Source organism: Canis lupus, chromosome 19 (assembly GCF_003254725.2).
Source record: "Canis lupus dingo isolate Sandy chromosome 19, ASM325472v2, whole genome shotgun sequence".
Taxonomy (NCBI): Eukaryota; Metazoa; Chordata; class Mammalia; order Carnivora; family Canidae; genus Canis; species Canis lupus.
Window position 1 is genome coordinate 53955570 of NC_064261.1, and position 22919 is coordinate 53978488.

Genomic DNA, 22919 nt, shown 5'->3' on the forward strand with positions numbered 1-22919 from the left:
TATCATTGCTGTGTCTCTCTACTTAGTTAGGTCACCTCAGTTAAGAAACAGGGTCCTGATGACACCAAGGACCCAGCCACATTTCCTCTAAGGGACACGTACTTTCACGCAGCAGGAAAATCATTCAGCAGCCACATCCTGTGCCTTTAACCTCAGCCGGGAGTCTAACAATTAAATACCCATCGTCACTAAGAGAAATAGGCTCCAGGATAAAGGGCATCACATTAACTCAAGTGAAACTGGGAAGCCACTCCAGGTAGATGTCTTCGAGGTGATGAGTCTGGACTGTTGTATTCATAAACAAAGTGCATTTCGCTTCTACCTGCATTATAGAAGCAGACTGCTTCACGCATCGTCCATTTCTCATCCCACCATGTACAATTCAGAGCCAATCCAAACTAGGCAGCGGAGATGCTACACTGGGACTAGCACACAGGCAGTGAGTGAAACCAGGCCAGAAGCAGTCCCGGCGCGCGCAGAGTCCGTATTACAGCAGCGCATCTCCCATGTTCATTTCCAGCCTCAAAAGTTACTCGTTTATAGGGTAATTATTTTGCTTACAAAGATGAAATTCTGTAGCAAAGTAATATGGTCATAATAGCATCTCAGGGAGTGCCCTTTCTCTCGGAGTTAACGCTACACGATCTCCAATCATGATTATCATTATATAACCCATTAGTATAAAAGTAGTCATGATACAAGAGGGCTCAGCTGCCTCCATGTTCCTCAGCCAGCGGTGGGTTGGGGGACATTCCAGTAGGCTCTGGAAGCTGGTGCCCAACTTCCCTACGTGGTCCTGCCATAGCCACTGACCAAGATGGGAGCCCACTACCCCCGAGAAAACTAAGGGATCTGTCACTGTTTCCAGATAGAGAGCCTCTCCTCGAGGGCACGTTCTGTACTGACCACGCTGGGGGACAGGCTGGGCAGCCTGCGGGGCAGGAGTAGTTAAGGGCCGTCAGAAAGGACCGTCTGCCCCAAAATATCTTACGTAAAGAAATTTAAGAAGTGACCTGGAGAAGTAATGGACGGTCACACTGAGTAGGTAGCAAGTGTCCTGTTGGAGTTTAGACACAGGAGGGATGACTTTGTCCGAGGAAAAGTCATTATATGTTAACAGATAGCAAAGTTCTATGGAAAGGGCCGCCGTGGGTAACTTTGCCTCGGTGAGGCAAGAGTTTGGATTTTTTTTATAGGATTCCCACTCGTGTTTCCCTCTTCAAATTAAGGACGATCCCAGTCTTCACCCCAGTGAAGCTCTTCAACGTAAGGCGGGAACAACAGGAGTGGGAAGTGACAATACCTGTAACCCAGAAATCGCTGTGGGATATGGTGAGAGTGCAGTTGAGCCCAAATTCCTTCCAAGCAGAGGGGTCATGGGGGTGCTACTGGTTGTGTGGGTAGCACGCCAGTATGCTTCCAGGTACTCCCCCAGATGTTCACACGCATCCTCCAGCTGATTTTCATCCAGTATAACGTCAAACATTTCCTGCAGATGACATGAAAAATCCATTTTACCTATACTTCAGGGTTTAGTCAATGAGACCTGAAATTCCACTTAATGCAGATAATAGCATTTCTAACATCTAGTAGCAAATATCACACTTGAGGAGCTGTCCTGGCGGTTGCTAAAAGGAAACTCAAGGGAGGTGCTGCACAGTCAACCAAGGGCACATTCGGACACTGACGGGAAAACGTCATTAAATCTTGAGATCTTTCTTTATTTAGAAGAAACATATGAGGTGAGTGTGAAGGTGTTCCACGTGGAATACAGCAAAAACACGTTCATATTTACCCGTGTATTTCTACGGAGCTCAATTATACCGAGTTCAGAATACAAGAGAAGCAAGCGGATGGCGTTGAAAGAGGAGTTCGGGATACGAACGGTCGTATCATGGACCACTGTATCACTGGACCGTATCACTGGAATAAACATTTCATCTTCCAAAGTAACGACGTTGACGGGAATACCGTGTCCTAAGGTAATTTTCAGAATGTTCGTGAAAATCTTATCTGTCTCACGAGAAAATCATACGGAAGGACGGCTTAGGATCAATGCTAGAAAATCACACGACGGTGATTCCTGCGACCAAAAGATCACAGTAGGAAACAGTAAAAAAAAAAAAAAAACAAAGAACGAGAACGAGGAGTGTTTAACTGTGGGTAGGAAGGGGGGTCGCACAGGAAGTACCGGGCGTCCAGGTTCCGGTCCGTAAGGACCCTGGCCCGCATCTGGCCTGTACTCAGGAGGCATTTTTCCACCCCAAAGTTGCACAGTGGCACTGGTGCGTCACTGCCGTGGGGCTGGGGACGCGGACAGGACTCGCCCAAGACAGAGGTTCCCAGAAGAGTCAGAGGCCCGCGGTGCTCCCACACAGGAAGGCCACCCCAGCGCAGTGGCCCTCACCGCCGCCTCCTCTCCCCGCCACCCGCGGCTCCCACGAGCTCAGTTTGCAGAAATAAGAACCTTCCACCGCCGAGTCAGACAGGGTCCCTGGTGGCGGGGAGCGCCGGGTCCCGCTGGGCGACCGCGACGGGTGCTGGGCCAGCTGCCCGCGCTCATCAGCGTGAGGCCTCCCTGGAGCAGAGGCCACCACGGAAACCGCCTCTGCCCCGACGTTCGCCGTCTGAATGTTGGCCCGTTGGTCTCTGCCGACCACCCTGATGAGAGTCGGTGAGGCAGCTGGAAAGCCGGGGACGGATGTTCGGCGGCGGGAAGTTTAGCCACGAGCCAGAGCGTCGGGTATTTGAGAAGAGTCCCCCGAGCCGGCCCGTGCAGGGAGCTTCCCGGTGCCTGGAGGCTCAGCCGGTGGCCTCTGCCTCTCGATCCGAGCTGCGGTCGTGATCTGAGTCCTGAGACGGAGCCGGGCCTGGAGCCTGCGTCAGACTCTCTCCCCCTCTGCCCCTCCCCCACTCAGAAAACCACTTTTCCTCTTATTAGGAGATGTTAGACGTTTCCTGGCATGACTTCTGTATTGATAAAATACCCACTCAGTACGTGCTTTGCGCTAGGCATTGTCAGCATAGTGACAACGGATCCGGACATCGTCCCCACGCTCAAGGAACTCCCTCCTAGTGGCAGAGACTAGTATTCAAACCCTTAACCCTCCGAGTCATGCTGGGATTTAACTCAGAACAATAAGGAGACTGAGCCCGGGAATGTTCCGAGCTGCAGCCTCCAAGTTCTGAATTTAGAAGGACGCCCAGAGACGTAGGTGAAAGTCAAACGTAGGAGGGAGGGGAAATTTCGAGCAAGTCAAAGAGTTCTATCCGTAGAGGGAAGAGAATAAAGCAGAGAGAAGAACCCACGGCAGTGAGAGACCCACGAGGCCCGTGAGGCAGCGGGACGACGGCCGGCCCTACGGCGCCTGTCAGTGCACATCCTTACGGGCAACGCACGGGGACTCCTGCCTCCTGCAACCCCGAGCCCCCAGCCCCCCGCTAATCAGCAGTCACAAGGGTCGGCCCTGAGACCTGCCTGGTGTCCCCGATGGCAATGTTCTCGCAGCACTAACCCGGCAGGAGCGCACGGGGCCGCCCCACGTTCTCGACGACGCGTAGCCCCAGAATCCCGTCGGCGGCCTTCCATAAGGGCCCAAGTCAAGGAGCCTCCGGGGACACCTGGACTGAGGGTCAGGACTGCAGTCAGGACCCCTACGCCCAGAGGGGGAAAGAGCAGGGCCCCTGCCCCCACTAACGAGTATTTTTCTCTGAAGGTTTTTGTCCCGTTGGCCGTTCCACGTGCTGCACGGTCGCGCTGCACACGCTCAAACACACACCTGATTAGAAGGGACTTTAATAAAGTGCCCTCTTTGCCGATGGATAGGGTTTGTATCTATCAGCTCAGGGCGGTTTGCTCAAGCCTCGATCATTTCTAGGAAACGATGCTTTTGCACCTGCGAAAAGGACAGCTACGTGACGGGAGATGACTTGAAGCTGCTTTTCCGCTCTCAGAAGCACAGAGGAAAGCAAATTTCAGCTTCTGGATGAAAACCGACACATGCGGCTTATTTTCGACTAAGAAGATTTTCACAGCCCGTGTGCCTGCGACAATTTTTCTTTTCAACGGCGTAGGAAATAACACAGCTGATTAGGCCAGAGCGTTGGAATGTGAGTATAAGGGCAAAGATTTTTTTTTTTTTTTGAAAAAATTATACGTGACATTCAAAGGGAAGCAGCCCCGTGCATTATGCGAACCAGCTTTGCCGGGTTTTCAAGACCGTAAAGGTTCAAGGCTAATTAGCTCCTTACCGTGTGGGACTTGAGGCCTGTGGCCTGGCTACGGGTGGAGGGACGGTCACAGGGAAGAGGGGACACGCTCCTCGCCCCCGGGGCCGTGGTGCCTGCCAGACACCGGGCGACCGAGGCTGCCAGCAAGCTCTGCCCCGGCCAACGCCTCTGACATCGTGCCATGGGACATTTTCTTTAGCGGAAGTGGACGGAGATGTCGTGGCTGCGGAAGGCAGTGCCTCCCGAGCAGAGGTGAAACCAATCCTCGCAAAACCAGGCACCGTATGTCCCTTTTTGGGTGAAGCTCGTGGGGACGAATAAAATCCTAACACCTTATAACAGGAGGAGAGAAACCCAGGCCTCGGGCTCACGCCGCGGCTCAGAGCACCAGACGCCAGGGACGCGGGGAGGCACAGGCCGGCGAGGAATCTGATGGGAAGGAAGACGATCTGCAGTTGTAGGAAAATCTTCAGGACTTAACAGTCCGTCTGGCTGCCCACTTACAGAGCCGCGCACTTTCCCAGGGAACCCGGCCGACCTGCTATCCTGATCTGCCCGGCACTCAGTATTGGGGCGTTTGGGATGATCCGTGACTGACTCTGGAAAGTGCAGGGAGCCGTGCAACAGCTGGTCACCCTAATTTTTACAGAAGATAGACCACAGGGGGCTCAGCGGCTGAGCGTCTGCCTTGGGCCCAGGGCGTGACCCCGGGGTCCCAGGATCGAGTCCCGCCTCCATCCCCGCCGGGAGCCTGCTTCTCCCTCTGCCTGGGTCTTTGCTCCTCTCTGTGTCTCTCATGAATAAATAAATAAAATTTAAAAAAAAGAAGAGAAGATAGACCACTTTTCAGTTCCTACATTGAGAACTGGAGCAGGTTCCATTTATGTCTTTTACATTCTTTTGGGAGGGGAGATGCTGAGACCGAGTGGCCAGGTCCTTCCTTACGTCTATAAAACCCATCTGTTCCAGCGCAGAGGGCTGGGCCTCATTAAACCTCACCCATAATCGGCGGCGTGTTTTATCTGGGATGTTGCTATTGAACATTTCTTAATAAAAAGTTTGTAAAACTTAGAAATTAATTTTGCAATTTAATTCTTACTCTTTTTTTTAAAAGTTGGTACATTATTGAACACTAGCAAGGCATGAGATTAAACACGTATAAAGTCTCCCACGGGAGGAGCGTCGCTTCGCGTGTATTCATTGTGCGTGGATAAAACCTCAGGCCGGGCATGTCTCCTATTTATAAGAGGAAAGAAGGGATAATAGGGATGAGTACACTTTTATTTCTTTGCGACTAGAACACAGAGATCCTAAATCTGCCGCCGTTAAAAAGAACAATGGCAGACGCTACTCGGCCAAACCAAAGGGCCGCGTGGCCTTTGTGTAACGGGACCATCAAGTAGCCAAATGCTGCCTCTTTCACATTGCAAAACGCATTCTTGTGATTATTAAGGCTTTTGAAGTCCTGAGCACTTAACTCACTGGTCACCTAGTGATGGGAAACTGGACACTAAATTAAAAGAATCTTGAAAGATTTAGGGGGGCTTGTAGGGAAAAAGAGAGCGTCCCAGTGTTGCGGGGCCACGGCAAGCTCATCTTAGGCGCAGTTTGAACCTCAATAAGCTGAATGGGAAAGATAGTCGGAACCTGTGCCGCTCTGCTGCTCCCTCTGCCTGGGTCTCTGCCTCCCTCTCTCTCTCTCTGTGTGTCTCAGGAATAAATAAATGAAATCTCAAAAGCAGAAGAGGTGTCCATGGCAGGTTAAAGCTGGCCACGGATTCCCTGACGCCCCCCCACCCTCCCGGGGACGAGGGTCTGCGGCCCCGCCTTGAGTCTGGGCACGGCGGACCCCTGGCCGGCGGACTGCTGCAGAGGCGAGGCCGCACGTTGTCTGTTGTCCGGGCCAGTGCCCCAGCTTCGGGGGGGGGGGTCCACGGCCCCAGGAGCTGCCACCTGAGAAGCCTGACATCCGGGTTCGGGGCCCGGGGGGCCGGCCCCACCCCGCCCGGCCCGGAGCCCCCTGCACCTGCCGACGAGCGCCCAGCACGCCTAGCCTGGAGCCAGTGTCTGGGGACGACCGCCGGGCCGTGGGGGGCCTGCCCTCCCCCGGGGTCACTGTGCGGCCGACCCCGAGGCACTCCCCCTGCCCTGGGCTCTGGCCGTGGAGCCCCGGCCTCTCCGCAGGGCGGCCACACCCGGGGGCTGCCCCCCACGACCTCACTCTGGAAAAGCCGGCGCCCTCTCTGGGCCTCAGGCCCCTCATGCGAACAACGAGGAGGTGGGACTGACTCAGGGGTTCCCCAGAGGGAGCCATGCCCCCCCCCCCCCCCCGGCCGCCGCGCAGCCTCGCAGCCCAGCTGTGCCTGCAGGGCACGGTCTCGAGTGCTCGGCTGTCGCGCTCTTCCCCCCGCACCTGCCCGTGGCCCACGGCCCACGGCCCACGGCCCACGGTGACGGCTTGTGGAGGACGCGGCCGCGAGGCAGCGCTGCTGTGCACCTGCCGCCCGTCTGCCCGCAACCCCCGGGCCGGGTCCACCCTGCTGCCACCGAAGGGCTGGCTTTTCCGGGGCCGCCTGAGACCTGGCGTCCTGAGCGCCGCGGCCTTTACCTTCCTGGCGAAGCGCGGCCGCTGCCACCTGCCGACTCTCCGGCCGCAGCTGCGGTGGCCCATTGAGCGCGGTGCGCGTCCTCCCAAAGCAACTAAAGTGACACAGTGGGCACCAGTCTTTCAATGACAGTTATAATCATGGTCTTAAAACAACCAGGGCCAAACGCAGACACATTTTTAGATGACCACCAGTTTTTACGATCCAAAGGTTTTTTTTTTTTTTTTACCTGCGCCAACGCAGAGTGTAAAATTCCCTCCAGCATTACAGATGCTAGTCCAACAACATCCAGTGAATATGTCTAATAACGGAAACAGGGCTCAGAAAACATCAAATACAAAGTAAGCTTACTTATCCCGGCTGCTTGTATAATACGCCAGGTTCGCTGATCCGTCACGTAAAACAAGAATTTGCAGCTGAGCTGTGATGATAGAGCGAGGCTGTCTTCCCAGCGCACGCATGAGGCCGTTTGGGATCCCTGACGTTCGGAGAACTCCTAAGGCACCCTCAGTGTTCTCTGCATGTCGGGATGCACGTGTATTTTCTCGGCTCCAGCTATTGCAGAGGTGATGTGTCGTATTATACACACAACTAACTACTCGACTGTCGACCCTCTCAGCAGCTAAAATACGTCCATTTTAATAGGACACAAGTGTTTCTCTAACGATTATTAGGAATAAATGTTAATAAACCCACTCTTACAAAAAGAGCAAATTAAAATGAGCAAGTTTAATTCACCTAAAATGTTATCTTTCAAGAAATCGCTTACTAAGACGTCTGAAAACATCATTCACCACAACATTTGTCTGTATTAACCTAAACTAGTGGTTCTCAACCAGGAGTGGTTCCCCCCCTCCCCCCCCAGGGACATCTGTCAATGTCCGGAGACATTTTTGGTTGTCCCAATTTGGAAGCTGTTACTGGCCAGGGATGCAGCTAAACATCCTGCGAGGTCCACAGGACAGGCTCCCATCACGAAGGGTTATGCAACTGAGAATGTCAGTAATGCTGAGGATTCGGAGAAATCCTAATCGAAACCGATCTTTGAATCTATCTTTTGATTCATAAAGTGAGACCCGTAAGACTATCTATGATCTACCAAATTGTTTGCTAACAGTCGACTTAGCCAACTGTAGTCTCTTTTCGAAACACCGAAGCACAATTGGCACATAATATTGTATCAGTCTCAGGTGCAAGATCTACGCATTGCAGAGCGCCCGCCGCACACGTAGTTACCACCTGTCACCATAGAAAGTTATTACAAATTATTTTTTTGAATTTTTTTTTAAATTTTATTTATTTATTCATGAAAGACAGAGAGAGGGTCGCAGAGGCACAGGCAGAGGGAGAAGCAGGCTCCATGCAGGGAGCCCGACGTGGGATTCGATCCCGGGACTCCAGGATCACAACCTGGGTTGAAGGTAGGAACTCAACCACAGAGCCACCCAGGGATTCCCAAGTTATTACAAATTATTGACTACAGTCCCCAGGCAGTACTTTTTGTCCCCGTGAATTATTTATTTATGACTGTAAGTCTCTACCTCTTAACCCCCTTCACCGATCTCATCCACCCCCTCCTGCCGCCCCTCTGGCAACCATCAGTTTGTTCTCGATGTTAGACTCTGCTTAGACTACGCAGGCCGCGAAGGCAGGAACATGCCTTTGAATCCCCAGCACCCAGCAAGGTAGCAGGCCCGACGCTTAGAGAGTGTTTGTTGAACGTAGTTTAGTTCCCGTAGGTGAGCCACACAGAATTGAGATGACTGAGTATTTTGAGTCTGTCTGACTCAACCCTACGGTGACCCGGATGCCGCGTCCTCAGGCACGCCCACGGATCATTCCACACAAGTATCTGAGCTCAATGACGTTCTGAAACAACGAGGATGTCACTCAACCTGATATATTTTCTGCTTCTTTTCATCCCCTCCTCTTCCTTGGGCTCCACAGCCTTCATGGTTTCGCCAACATCTGTCCCCTGATCACTTCCCAAATCTAGATAGAATCAGTCTCACGGTTGAGAAGGGTCGTAGGCACCTTAGCCTTCAGCCTTCACCAAGGGAGATTCCTCTTACAACTCACATCTGTTCCTAGAGTCCACTCCACCCGTCCCGCCTCCAAATGAGTGCAGTGAGACCCCAGGAGCTCAGGAGCTCGCTGCTGAGAAAGCCAGCCCGCTGCTGAGAAAGCCAGCCCGTTCTTTCCGGCATTTGCATTCGAGTAGACTCCTGAAATGCCTCCTCCTGGTCAATGCCTCTGCTCACTCTACTCTGTCCAATAAAATTAAACAGGCTTAACTACTTTCCAGTCCCCCCAGATCTGCTCCTAAAACTTCCTCAGATCTTGCGGCCACCTCAGGGACCTCCCAGGACCAGGCCACGTGCACAGTGTAGATCCCTCTACATCTGCGAAGACAGACATGCCCAATGAATTTTGAGGTATTAATCTGTATTTTTCCTCTTGTATCTTTACCCTTTTCTTTTCTTCCACTCTAGCAGGTGGCAGGGTCTGGGTTTTCTCGTCTGGAGGGTGGGAGGGTGGCAGTGATGGGTGCTGTGGCAGCAAATTGCCAGCTCTCCCGTTTCCCTTCCTGGGTTTTGTTTCCCAAAAAGCCTAATTCGGCTGAAGAGATTTTGCTAACTGACTCAGGAAACAAAAGAAGGGGGTGAGGGATGCTTTTAGATTCAACAAAAGCAAACAGGAAGTTCCATTAATAGCAACAAGACGGGAAAAGAGGGAGACATGTCCTCTCCCGGGCCTCTCTTGCCAATCCCAGAGAGTAGGGACTTCCAGGTCTCCTTCCTTACCAAGGGTCTCCGCTCCACATGAGGTCTGAAGCAGCAGGACACCCACCCTTAAGGACCACAGGGACTTAGCCAATGGTTGCCTGCACTGGAATTCTCCCCCTCAACTCCCTCGATTTCCCCACCCACTGCCTCTTATCACTGGAGGCCTTTGTTCTATCCTGGAGATGCCTCTTGCACAGCGACATTGGGGGCCAGAGATGCAGCCGCCCCTCATAGCTGGGTGGAGGTGGAGTGGCGCAGTGAACAGAGGTTTGTTGGAGTCAGACAGATCTAGGGTTGAATCTTGGGGCCCATTTACTAACTGTTACCTCCAACAAGTTTCCCAGTCGGGGATTTAGCTTTCCCTTCCAGAAAGTACAGATGATGTCATCAACTAGGGTGGTCATAGAGGCCTATGCTCTGATACCCTGGAAAACCTGCCGTGATGAGTGTGGTCAGCAGACAGCCTTGGGCGTGGGGTGGGAGTTGGGAGACTGTGGCACCTTCCAGAACGACCACAACGTTCAAGCCAACGCCATGCTCTCCACAGGCTGCTCCTAGCCAGTGCCTAAGCACAGCATGGGAATTAGAGCCTGAACATTTCTGCCCCACGTGGGACCAACGTGCCAGAAGGCTATGTCTCAGTCTGAGCTCCTCCCATCCGTTTCTCCTTTCCTCCCTTCCTTTCATGAGATCAGATTTACATCTGGTCTTGTCGGAAGGTTCTCCTGGCCTGTTCTGTCCTCTTTCTCTTTTATTTTTTTATTTTTTATTTTTTATTTTTATTATTTATTTATTTATTTATTTATTTATTTATTTATTGTCCTCTTTCTCTTTCAGTCTTCCATGGGCATTTTCTCCAGTAATTCCATTTAGGTGTCTGCTCCCCGGAAGACCCAAACTGACCTGACACAGCTGTCTTTTTCTTACTTATTCTTTTTTTTTTTTTTTTTTTTTTTTTTTTTTTTTATGATAGTCACACACACAGAGAGAAAGAGAGAGAGAGGCAGAGACATAGGCAGAGGGAGAAGCAGGCTCCATGCACCGGGAGCCTGATGTGGGATTCGATCCTGGGTCTCCAGGATCGCGCCCTGGGCCAAAGGCAGGCGCTAAACCACTGCACCACCCAGGGATCCCCACAGCTGTCTTTGTAAGGCTGTCCTATTCATTGGAATCAACAGCACAGTCCTAGCTTTTGGTAGGACTTGGTAAAGGTCAACTCCCTTTAGCTTGTAAGGATTATAGAGTCAGGGGCGGGGTAATACATTCTTCTATTTATACACAGGGCTTTAAGTACACATTCCATTCTGTGAGTGGACTTCATTCGCAGGCAGTGTGAAGTCCGACTTCTTAACATAGCACTCCGGACTCCAACCTACCCACGGTATCAGTGGGCAGGTAACCAGCTCTGTGCACAGGTGGGTGGGACAGTGAGGACAGGAAACTGGCTTTGGAGCCAGATAGACCTAATCTAATCCTACTTTGCTGTGTGACCTTAGGAAAATCATTTAACTTCTTTTCCTTCAGTTGCCTCAGCTACCAAATGGGGCTAATACTGCCTACCTTACTAGGTAGCAGTGGCGGATAGAGAGCATCTATGCACAGCATCTAGCACAACGTCTGGCCTATCTAATAAGCATCCAATAAAAGGAGGCATCATACTCCTATTGCCTTTCATTCATTCACTTATTCAATAAATATTTACTGCGGGCCTACCGTAATAAAGGACTGAGATATTGCGGTGAACCAGACAGGAACAGATCCTTACAGAGCCCGATCAGCACAATGCAAAGCACCTCTGATAACTGTAATACAAAAACCTAGATGGTGCTTATTATGCGCCAGGCCCCGTCCTAAGAGCTTCACCACATATTCACTTAGTGAATCTCTACAGCAACCCGGTGAGGCAGGTACTTGTACAAGATCACAAAACCAGGGTGGATCTGAACACAGGCAATCTGGCTCCCGAGTCCATACTTTTAACAGCTGTGTTGCATCGTCTCTCGCAACATCTGAATTAGATTTTATGCTTCCCCAGAGCATAAATGATCCTTAAACAAGTATATATTTAAAAATCTAGTAAATCAGATCAGTAGGAAAGGCAGAGAACTCATTTAGAGAGACACAGGCACAGTAGTGGTAAATCAACCGAGCGGTAGTCACCCATCATCAGCCACGGGTGACCCAGGGGGGAGCAGTGATCTACCCCCACCCCCTGGAATCCCTGCCATTTTCTTGGCTTTCAACTCAGCAGCCATTTTCTGGCAATGGAACTAGGGCCAAAGTTGCTGTGAGATGATTTTTCATCTTAACCCTGACCTCTTCATCTGCTCCGACCACAGGGTCTTCTAGTTCCCATAAATTCTCAACCTCCAAGGTCATATCTTTTCTGCCTACTGGAACATTCCGGCAGAAAAAAAATAAAGGAAAGTCAAATCAGTATGGTTTATTTGTTTTTCTCTTTTCATAAAAATGTCCACATGACTGGATTAAGTAGTCTGCTGAGTGTTTGCGAAGTAATCCAGGAGCAGGAAAGGACACGGGACACTGGACACTAGGTTCCTTTCTTAGTACACAGCAGACACCATCCAGTTCTGGATGCCTGTGTGTAGCCAACATGCCAGCAGCAGTCTGTCTGAAAAAACCCTTTATGTTTATGACAACATATCATTCAACATCACTCTAGAACAAAAATGACAATGGTTATATGAAAACGAAAAACAAAAACCATGCCACCTTCTTCTGTCTTGGCAAGAATGACTAAGACAAAAAATAATGGTACTTACTGGGGGACATTGTGCAAGTTTATCAGCTGCCACTAGTTGAACATTTAAGTGTTTACTTTGGGACTTTCCTCTGGATTTAATTAACCGCTGTAAAACCTGGTAGAAGAAGATATGAATCAATGAGTTAAAAGAAAAATGAATAAACCAAGACCTTTTTTATAGCCTGATTAGCACTGAGTATTAATAGAGAGGAAATACAATATGGAAAATCATATATGCAAACTCTGTAATGACATCACCCCCTACACTGGCTCTCACAGTGGCTTTGATATACGTTCATTCTATTCTCGCTCGGGGTGAGGTCCTGATGGGATCTCAAGCTCCCGCCCTAGATTTTACCCAGAGATTTCAAAGAGAGCTCTGCAAAAGTGGAGGAACTCATCTGTACCAGGTCATTCATGTCCAAATTCAGCTAAGGAATATTTTAGTTCACTAACACAATATCAGATAAATATTAGACATTTATGTATCTGGTCCTTTTGGTCACTGGTCATTATGGAGGTGTTCCAGTTTACATCAATAAGATGATTTCATGATAGGAATCTAGGCAAGACATTTGCACTGGCCTATTGCTAACATAACCCAGTGACTGGCTGTGTCATTTGGGTCCTGCTATAACTGCATTTGCCATATGCTCCCTTCTCCTTTCCATTTTCTTTAGCTGAAACAGGGCTCTCGCTCCCAGACAGTACTAGTCAGTGGGGCTCTAAAATGCCTCTGCACACATGTCCACAGGAGCCCCCGTTCCTACACTTAATTTTTTTTTCGTTCCTACACTTAATGACCCCATGTGGCGGGGGCAGCAGACAAAAGAGGTTGAAATCTATTCTGCTGCAACGAAGGGTCCTCGAATCCCCTTCAGTTCTGGGCCAAAGAGACCTCCAGGTAGTCAAGGCCATTTCAATCCATTCTATCGGTTCCCAAAAGATCCTGATTTGCCCAAGATTCTCAGGTCCATCCTGTGCAGAACCAGTGCCTGCAGGGATGGAAGGCTGAGGGGCTGGGGAAGGAAACAGCTTCTTTAGACATTCTCCATCTGTGAGAGGTGACTACAGCTCTGGCTGGAAGCTGAATTGGCATTTTAGTGCTAAATTGCACTCTTGGAGGCATTAAAAATAAACTAATTATTAAGGTAGTACCTCCCTAGGATATCTGTTTCATATTAACTTTTTAGAATATCATCACTTCTTAAAAATGAAAGAACACCCAAATCAAAAGAGACCAATTTGAGGCTGTCTCGCTTTTATTTTTATCTCCCTTTGTGGCATAAAGATACATTGAAGACATTCCATTATGTCTAATCACAGAATACCCTACTCCCTGGAGAACCCAACCTGAGCACATGAATATAGGTATCTTTAACTTTTCTATAAGAGATTTTATACAATGATGTTTGACTTTATATATGGCAAATGTATATACCTTTCCTGAACTACGTACTCTCTCAACCGAGGTCAGAATATAGGTGCTACAGGCACCAACATCACCCAAGAAATTTACTAAGATAGAACCAAAAGTCTCTGAAAAGCCGTACCTTACTTTTCCTCACCTTTCTTAATTTTTTGTTTCTATTATATTCGTGTATAACTGCTCAGAGGGGGGAACCACACAAGAGAATGACCTTCTTCAAAACAATGGCTATTCTTTATTTGCTATCTCAGAATTTCAGACTGTGGGAATTAAAAACTGCCCATGAGAAAGGGTCTCAGTAAGATATTCTCATTACCTACTAACAAAACAAACAAACAAACAAACAAAAAAGCACAGAGCAAAGAATATTTCAAAAGAAATGAGCTTCTAATCCTTAAGGCAGAAATGATCTAATTACCTTTGGAGATGAGACTTTTACATGAACAATAATCGGCGCTAAAGAAGTCTTGATAAGTTGTGCTGGGTGATTGATGGTGTCTGCATCAAGAACAACCAGTTGTAAAGATCTTGCCAACTCAAAGATTCTTTCAATTTCACTTTGTACTTCCGCTGAAAGGAGAAATAATGAACAGGACATGGTTATTTTTATTAATTCTTATATTTGAAAACATAGTATCCCTTTTAGCTGTCTATATCGCAAAACAGAACATTTTGAATTTCATTCTTCTATTAAGGCCTTTTCTAAAGAGAGGGAGAGATGTGTTGAGTTTTGCATTAAACCAAAACATTGGTGAAAAAAAGAGACGGCTCTCCTAACTCACTTCTTACACTTGCCCTGAAATTTACCTATTTGTATAGCTATGTTGTTTATGGTTGCTGCTTTGTGCTAAAGAACTTTTACTTTAGCTATAAAAGCTGAAACCATATTTAGTAAAGGCCTGAAATAACATGTGCAGAGCAACATCACATGGAAAGCAAATTATACTGAAATATTTCAATCAACAATTTATATATTAATATTTTGTTAATGTTTTTAAAATCCCACAATTTATGTTTTGACTGACATGTACATTTTTGTATCCAAGGTTAAATGTCTGGGTCTACTCTTATAACTAACATTTTGCTATGTCTTAATTGAAGTATTAGAGTTAGTACACGTGGTCTAAGGCATTAAAAAAACAAAACAAAAACAAAATTAAGGCCAAGTATATTATAAGTGCTGAAATGCCTTGAGAATGAAAATCTATTCAACTGGCTGTAACAGCCAACTGACCCAAATCTCTGTGTGAAACTGGTCAAATAAAAAAAAAAAAAATCTAGTTATTTTCCATGTCTGAAGCAATCCAGTTATTTTTAAAACAAAGCAGATTATGAAAAAAAACCCCACATAATTTGGCTTTCTAAGATGTAAAAAACTTTTTCATATATATTTTATGAATCATCTGATTTATTGGGTCATGTCCAGAGATGATCTTATTTTGCTTTTCACTCACTTTTATTTTTGGCCTGTGTATTATAGGTGTGACCTAGCAATGTTGTAATCGCGTTTAAATTACAGAGTAGACAAAGTTACCTAATATGAGTTGCTTCAAAGATGGCCTCGGAAAGAGGTGATGTTGCTCGAAATATGCTCGTTGGAAAGGGTTTCTACCAGAATGCCATGATTCGTTTTGCTGATCCAGTATGTATTCGAGTTCATGTCACCCACCAGAAAGCTGTCCCTTCCATAACCCAACACAATGACAGGATGCGCCAGATCATGAATGCTCAAGACTGTTATGTAATTCTATTTTCTGGGGCTTTGCATAAGGGCATTAAACTCTTCCCACAAAATCACTGATGTTTAATGCATGATTTATATTAGAAGCATGAATTTAGAGAGTCAACCTAGCTATCGTTTTTCATATTATCCAATCCCCATGGTCTGAAAGATTTCATATTGCTCTGAAATGTGACTCGACCCCAAGACATCTGTCCTAAAGAATTTGGACGATTAGGCTCATTTGCAAAACTCTTAAGTCACATACTACATTTGTTAGTAATAATAACATACCTGTCCCTTTTTTCTCACATGTCAAAACAGTTAAAAAAAAAGGGGGGGGGGAGAGAGATTTTTCTTATGCAAGAAGTTCAGAAAATAAAGTGTATTTGTATTGTAGTAGATTTCAGCCTCAGGCTGTTGGGGTAGGATCTCCATTGGTTGTTGCCAGTAAATTGCCACTGGTTAAGGTACCTCCCGGCCAGGACAGTTGTAGAACAAGTCTGCATTGCTTTAAGTTTCCAATCTGAATATAAATGTCTTCTGAAGTAGCAAAAAGGTAGTGAGGCAAACTGGACTGCTCTGGAACAAAGAACCCTTGAGGCACACTGTATAAATAACACAGAAATACCTGGCCTTATTTATTCTGCATCAGCAATGAGGTAAATGTGGTTTTTGACCCGTGCAGAGGGCAAGCACATGCCCTGCCAGGACTCTTAGGCAATGGGCAATCTGGCACGGGTGGGAGGTGCTCGGGCAAGAAGGCCGGGAGGCTGCCGAGGCCGCACTACAGAGTGGCCCGTATTTGGATCGTGATTCAGTACGTAAACTGTATGTCTGAAAAAGAGAACAGTGTGTATCCCTACACAGCTCGTTTTCTTAAAGAAAAACTTTAGGCAAGCCCAGTAATCTTGACTTCCCATGCTGATTCTCAGAAGGTTCCAAAGGAAGCTTCATCATGATCTTACCCCAGACTAATGGGGCCCTGAGTAGTCGGGGACTATGGTGCTGCAAGACGTCAGTGAACACTTGTCTAGCGTGACCATGACCCTCTAGACCCACCTCTCTCCAGCATCTCTGTCCCCTGTGATCTTTCTTATATCCAAATGCTTAATTAATCTATGCCAATGGCTCCTTTGGGTTCAGAGCAACTTTTCCCAAAGTGAGTACCCTCGAACACTAATCCCTTAAGATATCCTAAGGGGAAAAAGAGATTTTTTTTTTTTTTTTGCAAAATATATATTGCAGGCTTTAATAATTTCTTTTGGAATTTCAAACACGCATTACTCTTCGTATCTTAGTGGCTCTCAGAAGCCTTGCAGTAAAGAAACTGTCAACTGTTGAATCCAAATTTCCAAATTTGACTTTGGAAAACTTTTGGATATTATCAATTATATCAATTATATCGATTATATCAATTATATAGCAAGGTGTACTTTGAGCCCTAACACACTGGCCTCAACCTACTTTTCCAGTCTTTTCCCCTGTTGCTCTCAAAACCATGCCACCCACCCCCCTTTCTAAGTGTGCTCTGCACAAAGTACTTGTTTATCAATCATGTAATGATTTTTACATGCTGATGCCTTTGCACATTCTTGTGTGCTTTGAAGAATCAGCTCAAATATAACTTCTCCGAAGTCTTCTCTGACACCTCTTACTCCCTCTTCTTCTTTCTTTATATCCCTAGCCCTTTGCTCATAATTCCATTATCAGACAGCACTGTAACCATCTGCCCTTTCCTTCCGGTGGCTTATGGGTAAGATATTTTTTCTTAGTTATGTTTGTACTTCCTAAGTCTGGCATACCGTGTGTGGCACACAGTAGTGAACATGTGATGAGGGAATGCACAAATGTACATTAACAGGCAGGCAAATGGACATAATGGGCTCACGTAGTGGTTATGTTAATAGATTGCCATTAAATTAATTCTAATGACTGTAGGTATATGAATTTGCAAAGCAAAGGGAAAAAACCAGTGAACCGACATCTGTCTTGTTTTGTCCTCAATATTTACACTAACTCTACTCCACTGACTCAAACAGGTGCCTGGATTATACAGAATGACTTCCAAGGATATCCATGAGACCTTGGCCAGCCAAGGTAGATGGTTCGAGGCAGGCAACCTGGCGTATGTGTTTAAGTGCTTCTCAGCCTCTCATTATACATCAGAGGGGGGAGTAATTAAAAGTTGTGGAGTGAGAAGGAGAGTGGAAGACAGGAGAACAGACAGCGGATGCTTGTTTAAGAAATCTTCAACCTCACTTGGCACTCTTGGCTCCCACAGCCTTTACCTTTGGTCACCTAAGCTGATGCATCATCATTAACTCTTCCATTGTTTTTTTTTTAATTAATTAATCATCTATTTATTTTTTAACTCTTCCATTGTTACTTCGTCAAGGTCAAAGTACTGTGTCTCTAAGAGTGTTCCACTCTGTATGTGAAGGATCTAAATACTGAACTAAGGAAGGAGCTGCTGAGGTCCAGGGTCTTGCTCTCACTGGGGCCGACAACTATTCCATTTGGTATGTTTAACATTCTTTCATAAAGCAGCCACCCAACAAACATCTATTGAACAATTACCATGTGCCAACCCCATGCCAGGAATGTAGAGATGACACTTCGTAGCTTCCTTCTAATCTCTACACTTCTTGGCTCAGGGTCAAGACTCAGCCTTCAACAAATTCTTGAGCGGATGCCTGGGCATGCAAGCTCTCTTGGAATTTTTTTGTCTTCTATCATCATCTCAGTCGCTTAAGGGGTCATCCCTCTCTTTCCCACCCTGCCCGTGAGGAAGAGGGGAGGAAAACAAGCGGCCCTCAGAATATGAATGCACAAGAGACTCCTAGAAAGTTACAAGAAGGGGACCACGCCACGCCTGGCGATCACCGAAACCACCAACAGGCTTTCGAGAGGAACGTCGTGATTCCCCAGCAGCGTGGACTTGTTTCTGGGGATGGTGATTCCGTCTTCCACAGTCCTGTTCGTACGTGGCTTTGTGTGGCTAGCTCCACGTTGAGTCAGGGACAGGCGGGGCTTGAGGGAGAGACAGGCGGGGGCTACGTTTCCAGGCTCACAGAAATCCCAGATGTGGAAAAGGCGGAGGTGCACAAAACCAGAGAAGAGGGAATATAATGAAACTGGGGAGTCTACCTCATTTGTCTTAAACGTCAGGGACGAGGTATCTCTACACAGCAGCTACCGCTGGACTACGGAAAATTACCAGACTTCAAAGAAAAAGTAAACATGGTGCCCTCGAGGGTAGAGACGTCAAGAAGATTAAGTTCCCCGGTCAACTCTCAACTGTGAAAGCCCACGGTGGCAACCCATTCGGGACCCCCGTCGCTCTAGAGCTTTCTTTCCTTTCTGTTCTCACCTGCCCTTAATAAACTTTCACTCTGGGGCGCCTGGGGGGCTCAGTTAGTCAAGGGTCTGCTTTTGGCTCAGGTCATGATCCTGGGGTCCTGGGATCGAGCCCCACGTTGGGCTTCCCGCTCAGCGGGGAGCCTGCTTCTCCCTCTCCCCTGCTCATGCTCTCTCTCTCTCTAATAAATAAAACCTTAAACAACAAAAAAACCCTTTCACCTCACTTCACCCTTTTGTGTCTGCAAGACTCACTCTTCTACTCCTGAGACGAGAACCCTCCAATCCCATAACACTATGGGATTTTCCCCTTCTCGATCATGGTGGCTTTCGGGATGCTTTCTGACTGTGCTCCAGGAAAGATGCATTTAAGCTCCCTGCATGTTATTAATGCTCGTTGCTGTTTCCACCGGAGGCTGAGGCTATTCTGAGTCCCACTAGCTCACGGCAGAAGCAGCCCTAAGACACCATTATCTAGCTTTCTTCCAAAGATCTGGGAAGGTTGAACATCTCATTTCTTTTCGTGTCAGCTGTGACTCAGGCATGACGGAGATCATCAGCCTCACCGAGAAGCTTGGGCAGAGTGGAGATGCGTGGCTCCCCGTGGTTAGGCAGTAGGAGCCCAGGGGAGCCTATGAGGATTCCTCCCACCAGACTAACTCACTGACTAGAGCTGAGCGAGGAGGCTCTGGCTGCTGTAGGACTACGTTCCCTTCTTTTCCATGGATAGCATGCTCTTCAGTCAATCGGCACTTCCCCATTCAGAATGGGGAGCAAACTGGAAAAGACATTCATAAACGCAACGCGTGTCATCCCGCTCTGAAAGCACAGCTTGGAGAAGGACCACATTGAAACATCTTACCTAAGCTGGACCGAGTGTTCGAACGTTCAATTATTGCTCTCTTGCTGGGATTATTTAGGACAGACCTCTTAGCAAGAGAAATGTCAGCTGTCACTCTTGTTATTGATATCCTATGAATAGGAACACAGAACAGAACAAGCCAGTAAACAATGTTAGGGGGCTCTCAAGTGATTCATAACCACAGCACTTAATAACCACTTTACATACTGCAGCGCAGCCACAGTATAACAAACACGAGCCGCAAGTATTTCCAACAGGCTTTGGCTAGTAGCAAAATACAAGCCAGGTAGCTTGGAGGAAGGTTTTGGCTATTTAACCAAAACCCAAACCCAAACCAACCTGTTGTTAAAAACGCAGCTCTTCCCCCACTATTACCTACTTTGCCAAAATTCTCTTTTTAATAATGCGCACCATACCAGGAGGGAATCAAAACGTTAGGAATAAACCATGCCCTTTCTGGGAAGCAGCAATACAATTTCCCTACAATTCACAGTTGATTTGCTCTAGAACCAGACCTTAAAGAACTACCAACTGCTCTGTGTTACCCACGCATAACAATGCTGCTGGCCAAAGGGGAAAGCCCTCTTCATTTTCATCACCAACACTCGACCGGCTGGTAGCGATGCTGCATTCCTGGTGCTCAACAGTTCATTCATGATACAAGAAGCATTTCTCTACAAACCCAGAGGAATGCTTCATTTCTAAGAAGGTGGAAAATACGATTTCTCTTCTTCATGCACAGGATTCTTCATATTTGCTTAAGGCTCTGGATGCATGAAGTGGGAAGCCATAAGACTACAGTTGAGGGCAAGGTGAGGATCGTGCAAGCCTTGTACACGTTTCCTGCGGTTACGCAAAAGAAGAATAAAGCAAAGACACCACAAATGAACAGAGAGAGGAGTCTATTTCCATATGACTCATCAAATAAGAATCTCTGGAATTTACAGTTTTAAAATTCTTTAAGCTGGGATTGATCAGCTTCGGATTATGATCTACCTGTCGAATGCAAAGAATGCCTCTCTAAGCCGATTACTGCCATCATGGACCTTCCTACATTCTTATTTTCAGAGTTTGGAGAGTTCTGGGAAGGAGACAAAAGAATGGTGCTCCTTCCCTTCGTGCTCAGTGCACTCGAGCTCCTTCATCTGTATATTCCTTTGGGGGCTGGGGCCGGGAGGAGGTAAAGATAATTGAGCCCCATGTCCTCTCACACCTGTTTGGCATACTCCCAGCCCCTCCTGTGGCTCCTGGCCTGACTTCAGTGACCCAAAGCCTTGAGGAAAATGTAAAATACTCCTTTTTGCAAGTGACTGGAAATTGCTTCTTTAAAGCAACAGGCTGTACTAAAGTTCTGAGGCCATTTTAATGCAAAGCACCTTCTTGTGTCATTGTATTTATAAGCTGTAGATGGTAAGTTTTAAATTTTTACATTTTTTAGAATTTTTAAGCACTATTAAGTTCTTCGAGGCATCTTCAAATTGCCTTCTGCCGAAACTAAGGGTTTTGTGAACTATCTCCAGGCCACTGAGACCACTGAGTGGCGGCTGAGCTTCCGTCCATGCCAGGCAAGCGCCTCTGCCATTTCTGTTTTCTACACTGGGGCTTTGTAGACGATTTCATTGTAAAAAGCTGTTCCACTGCTAAAAAGCTTTGGAAAGCATTGCTCAAGTACAACTTCTTCATTTTACCAAGAAAACTGAGACACAGAGAGGAAGTTCCACGTGATTAGTTAGAGGCTAAGGACTGCCTGCAACACAGGCTCCCGAGCACCAGGCCGGGCCTTAGTCACCTGACAGTGCTCTTCTCCGGCAGCCCTGAGCCCCAGGGGCCAGCCAAGTGGTCGAGCGCAGACCCGTGTGACCTTGGCCACCACGTGCAGAGAGGCGTCAGGATTTCAATGAGGTTAAAGGCAAGTGAACCCCACCTCTCAGTCCCATTACCTAGTTGGCCTTTGCAACTTGAGGTAGGAGACCTCATAGGCAGTTCTGTGCTCCCAGCTCCCTTTACTTACAGGATAGGGTTTGCTTGTTTATTTTTGTGTTTCTGTTTGTTTGTTGTCTTTTTTTTTGTTTGTTTGTTTGTTTGTTGTCTTAAGATGGAGCTGCTGGTTAGAAACAGTTAAGTTCCAGAGCAATTCAAATCTATGACTAGAGACAAATGGGTTAATTGAGGAACAGGATTCGACTTTCTAGAATAAGGACTTTTGGAGGGCCTAAAAAGTCTATTCTGCCTAAGGGAGATCAAATTTTCTAGGTCTATACAAGCCAAATAGTGACCTTTTGTTCTTAAAATTTGAAAGGTTTACCAACAGATGCATTCTCTTATTTTTTAGTGGATTTTAAAAATGTTTACAAAGCCTTTTTCGTTTTTTTTGATAAATTGATTTTTTATTGGTGTTCAATTTACCAACATACAGAATAACACCCAGTGCTCATCCCGTCAAGTGCCCCCCTCAGTGCCCGTCACCCATTCATCCCCACCCCCCGCCCTCCTCCCCTTCCACCACCCCTAGTTCGTTTCCCAGAGTTAGGAGTACAAAGCCTTTTTCAAACACATACAGAGTTTTACGAGCTTTTACAAGTCTTACAAAAAAACAACAAACAAAACAATAACACACACGCACAGAAAAAAAAAAAAAACTGCTTCATATATTCCACAAACAGGAAAAGGTCCAGGCAATACGGCGTTCTTCTTCTTATTTGTCAACAAAATACCAGCACATTTGTTAATATAAGTCATTTCTTAAACATCTTTTTTTTAAAAAAGATTGATTGATTGATTTTAATTGATTTTAGAGATGGGGCAGGCAGGGAGAGGGAAATCCCCATGGAGCGTGGAGTCCCTCGTGGGCTCAGTCCCAGGACCCTGACGGAGATCACGACCTAGCAGAAAACAAGAGTCGGCCTCTTGGAAAGTATTATTATAAGTTATTTCTTACTAACAGCACACACGTGTGCACGAAAGAGCTCAGGACAAGACAGGCACAGCCCCAGAAACTCTTCGATAAGACAAAGCAGAAGTTTCTATTTTCCGTACAGAGATGCTACTGTTATCAAAATCAGACACCAGATCCAAACTTTTTTTTTTTTTTTAAGGCTTCCCAACAATATAATTGAAGTTTATATACTTCTTTTTTGGTTTATATACTTTACAAATACTCTT

General features: G+C 47.0%; 1 protein-coding gene across 5 annotated transcripts in view; it reads right to left on the reverse strand.

The window, feature by feature from the left end:
- CACNB4 (calcium voltage-gated channel auxiliary subunit beta 4) overlaps positions 1–22919 on the reverse strand; it is a 220995-nt gene that overhangs the window by 7487 nt on the left and 190589 nt on the right. For all 5 annotated transcript variants that reach the window (XM_025468972.3, XM_049097114.1, XM_049097117.1 and 2 more), the window contains 4 exons: positions 19758–19867; positions 14234–14385; positions 12406–12501; positions 1304–1489 (listed from right to left, as the gene is read on the reverse strand). In XM_025468972.3, the coding sequence (XP_025324757.1) occupies positions 1304–1489; positions 12406–12501; positions 14234–14385; positions 19758–19867 (544 nt within the window). The remainder of the gene's footprint in view (positions 1–1303; positions 1490–12405; positions 12502–14233; positions 14386–19757; positions 19868–22919) is intronic.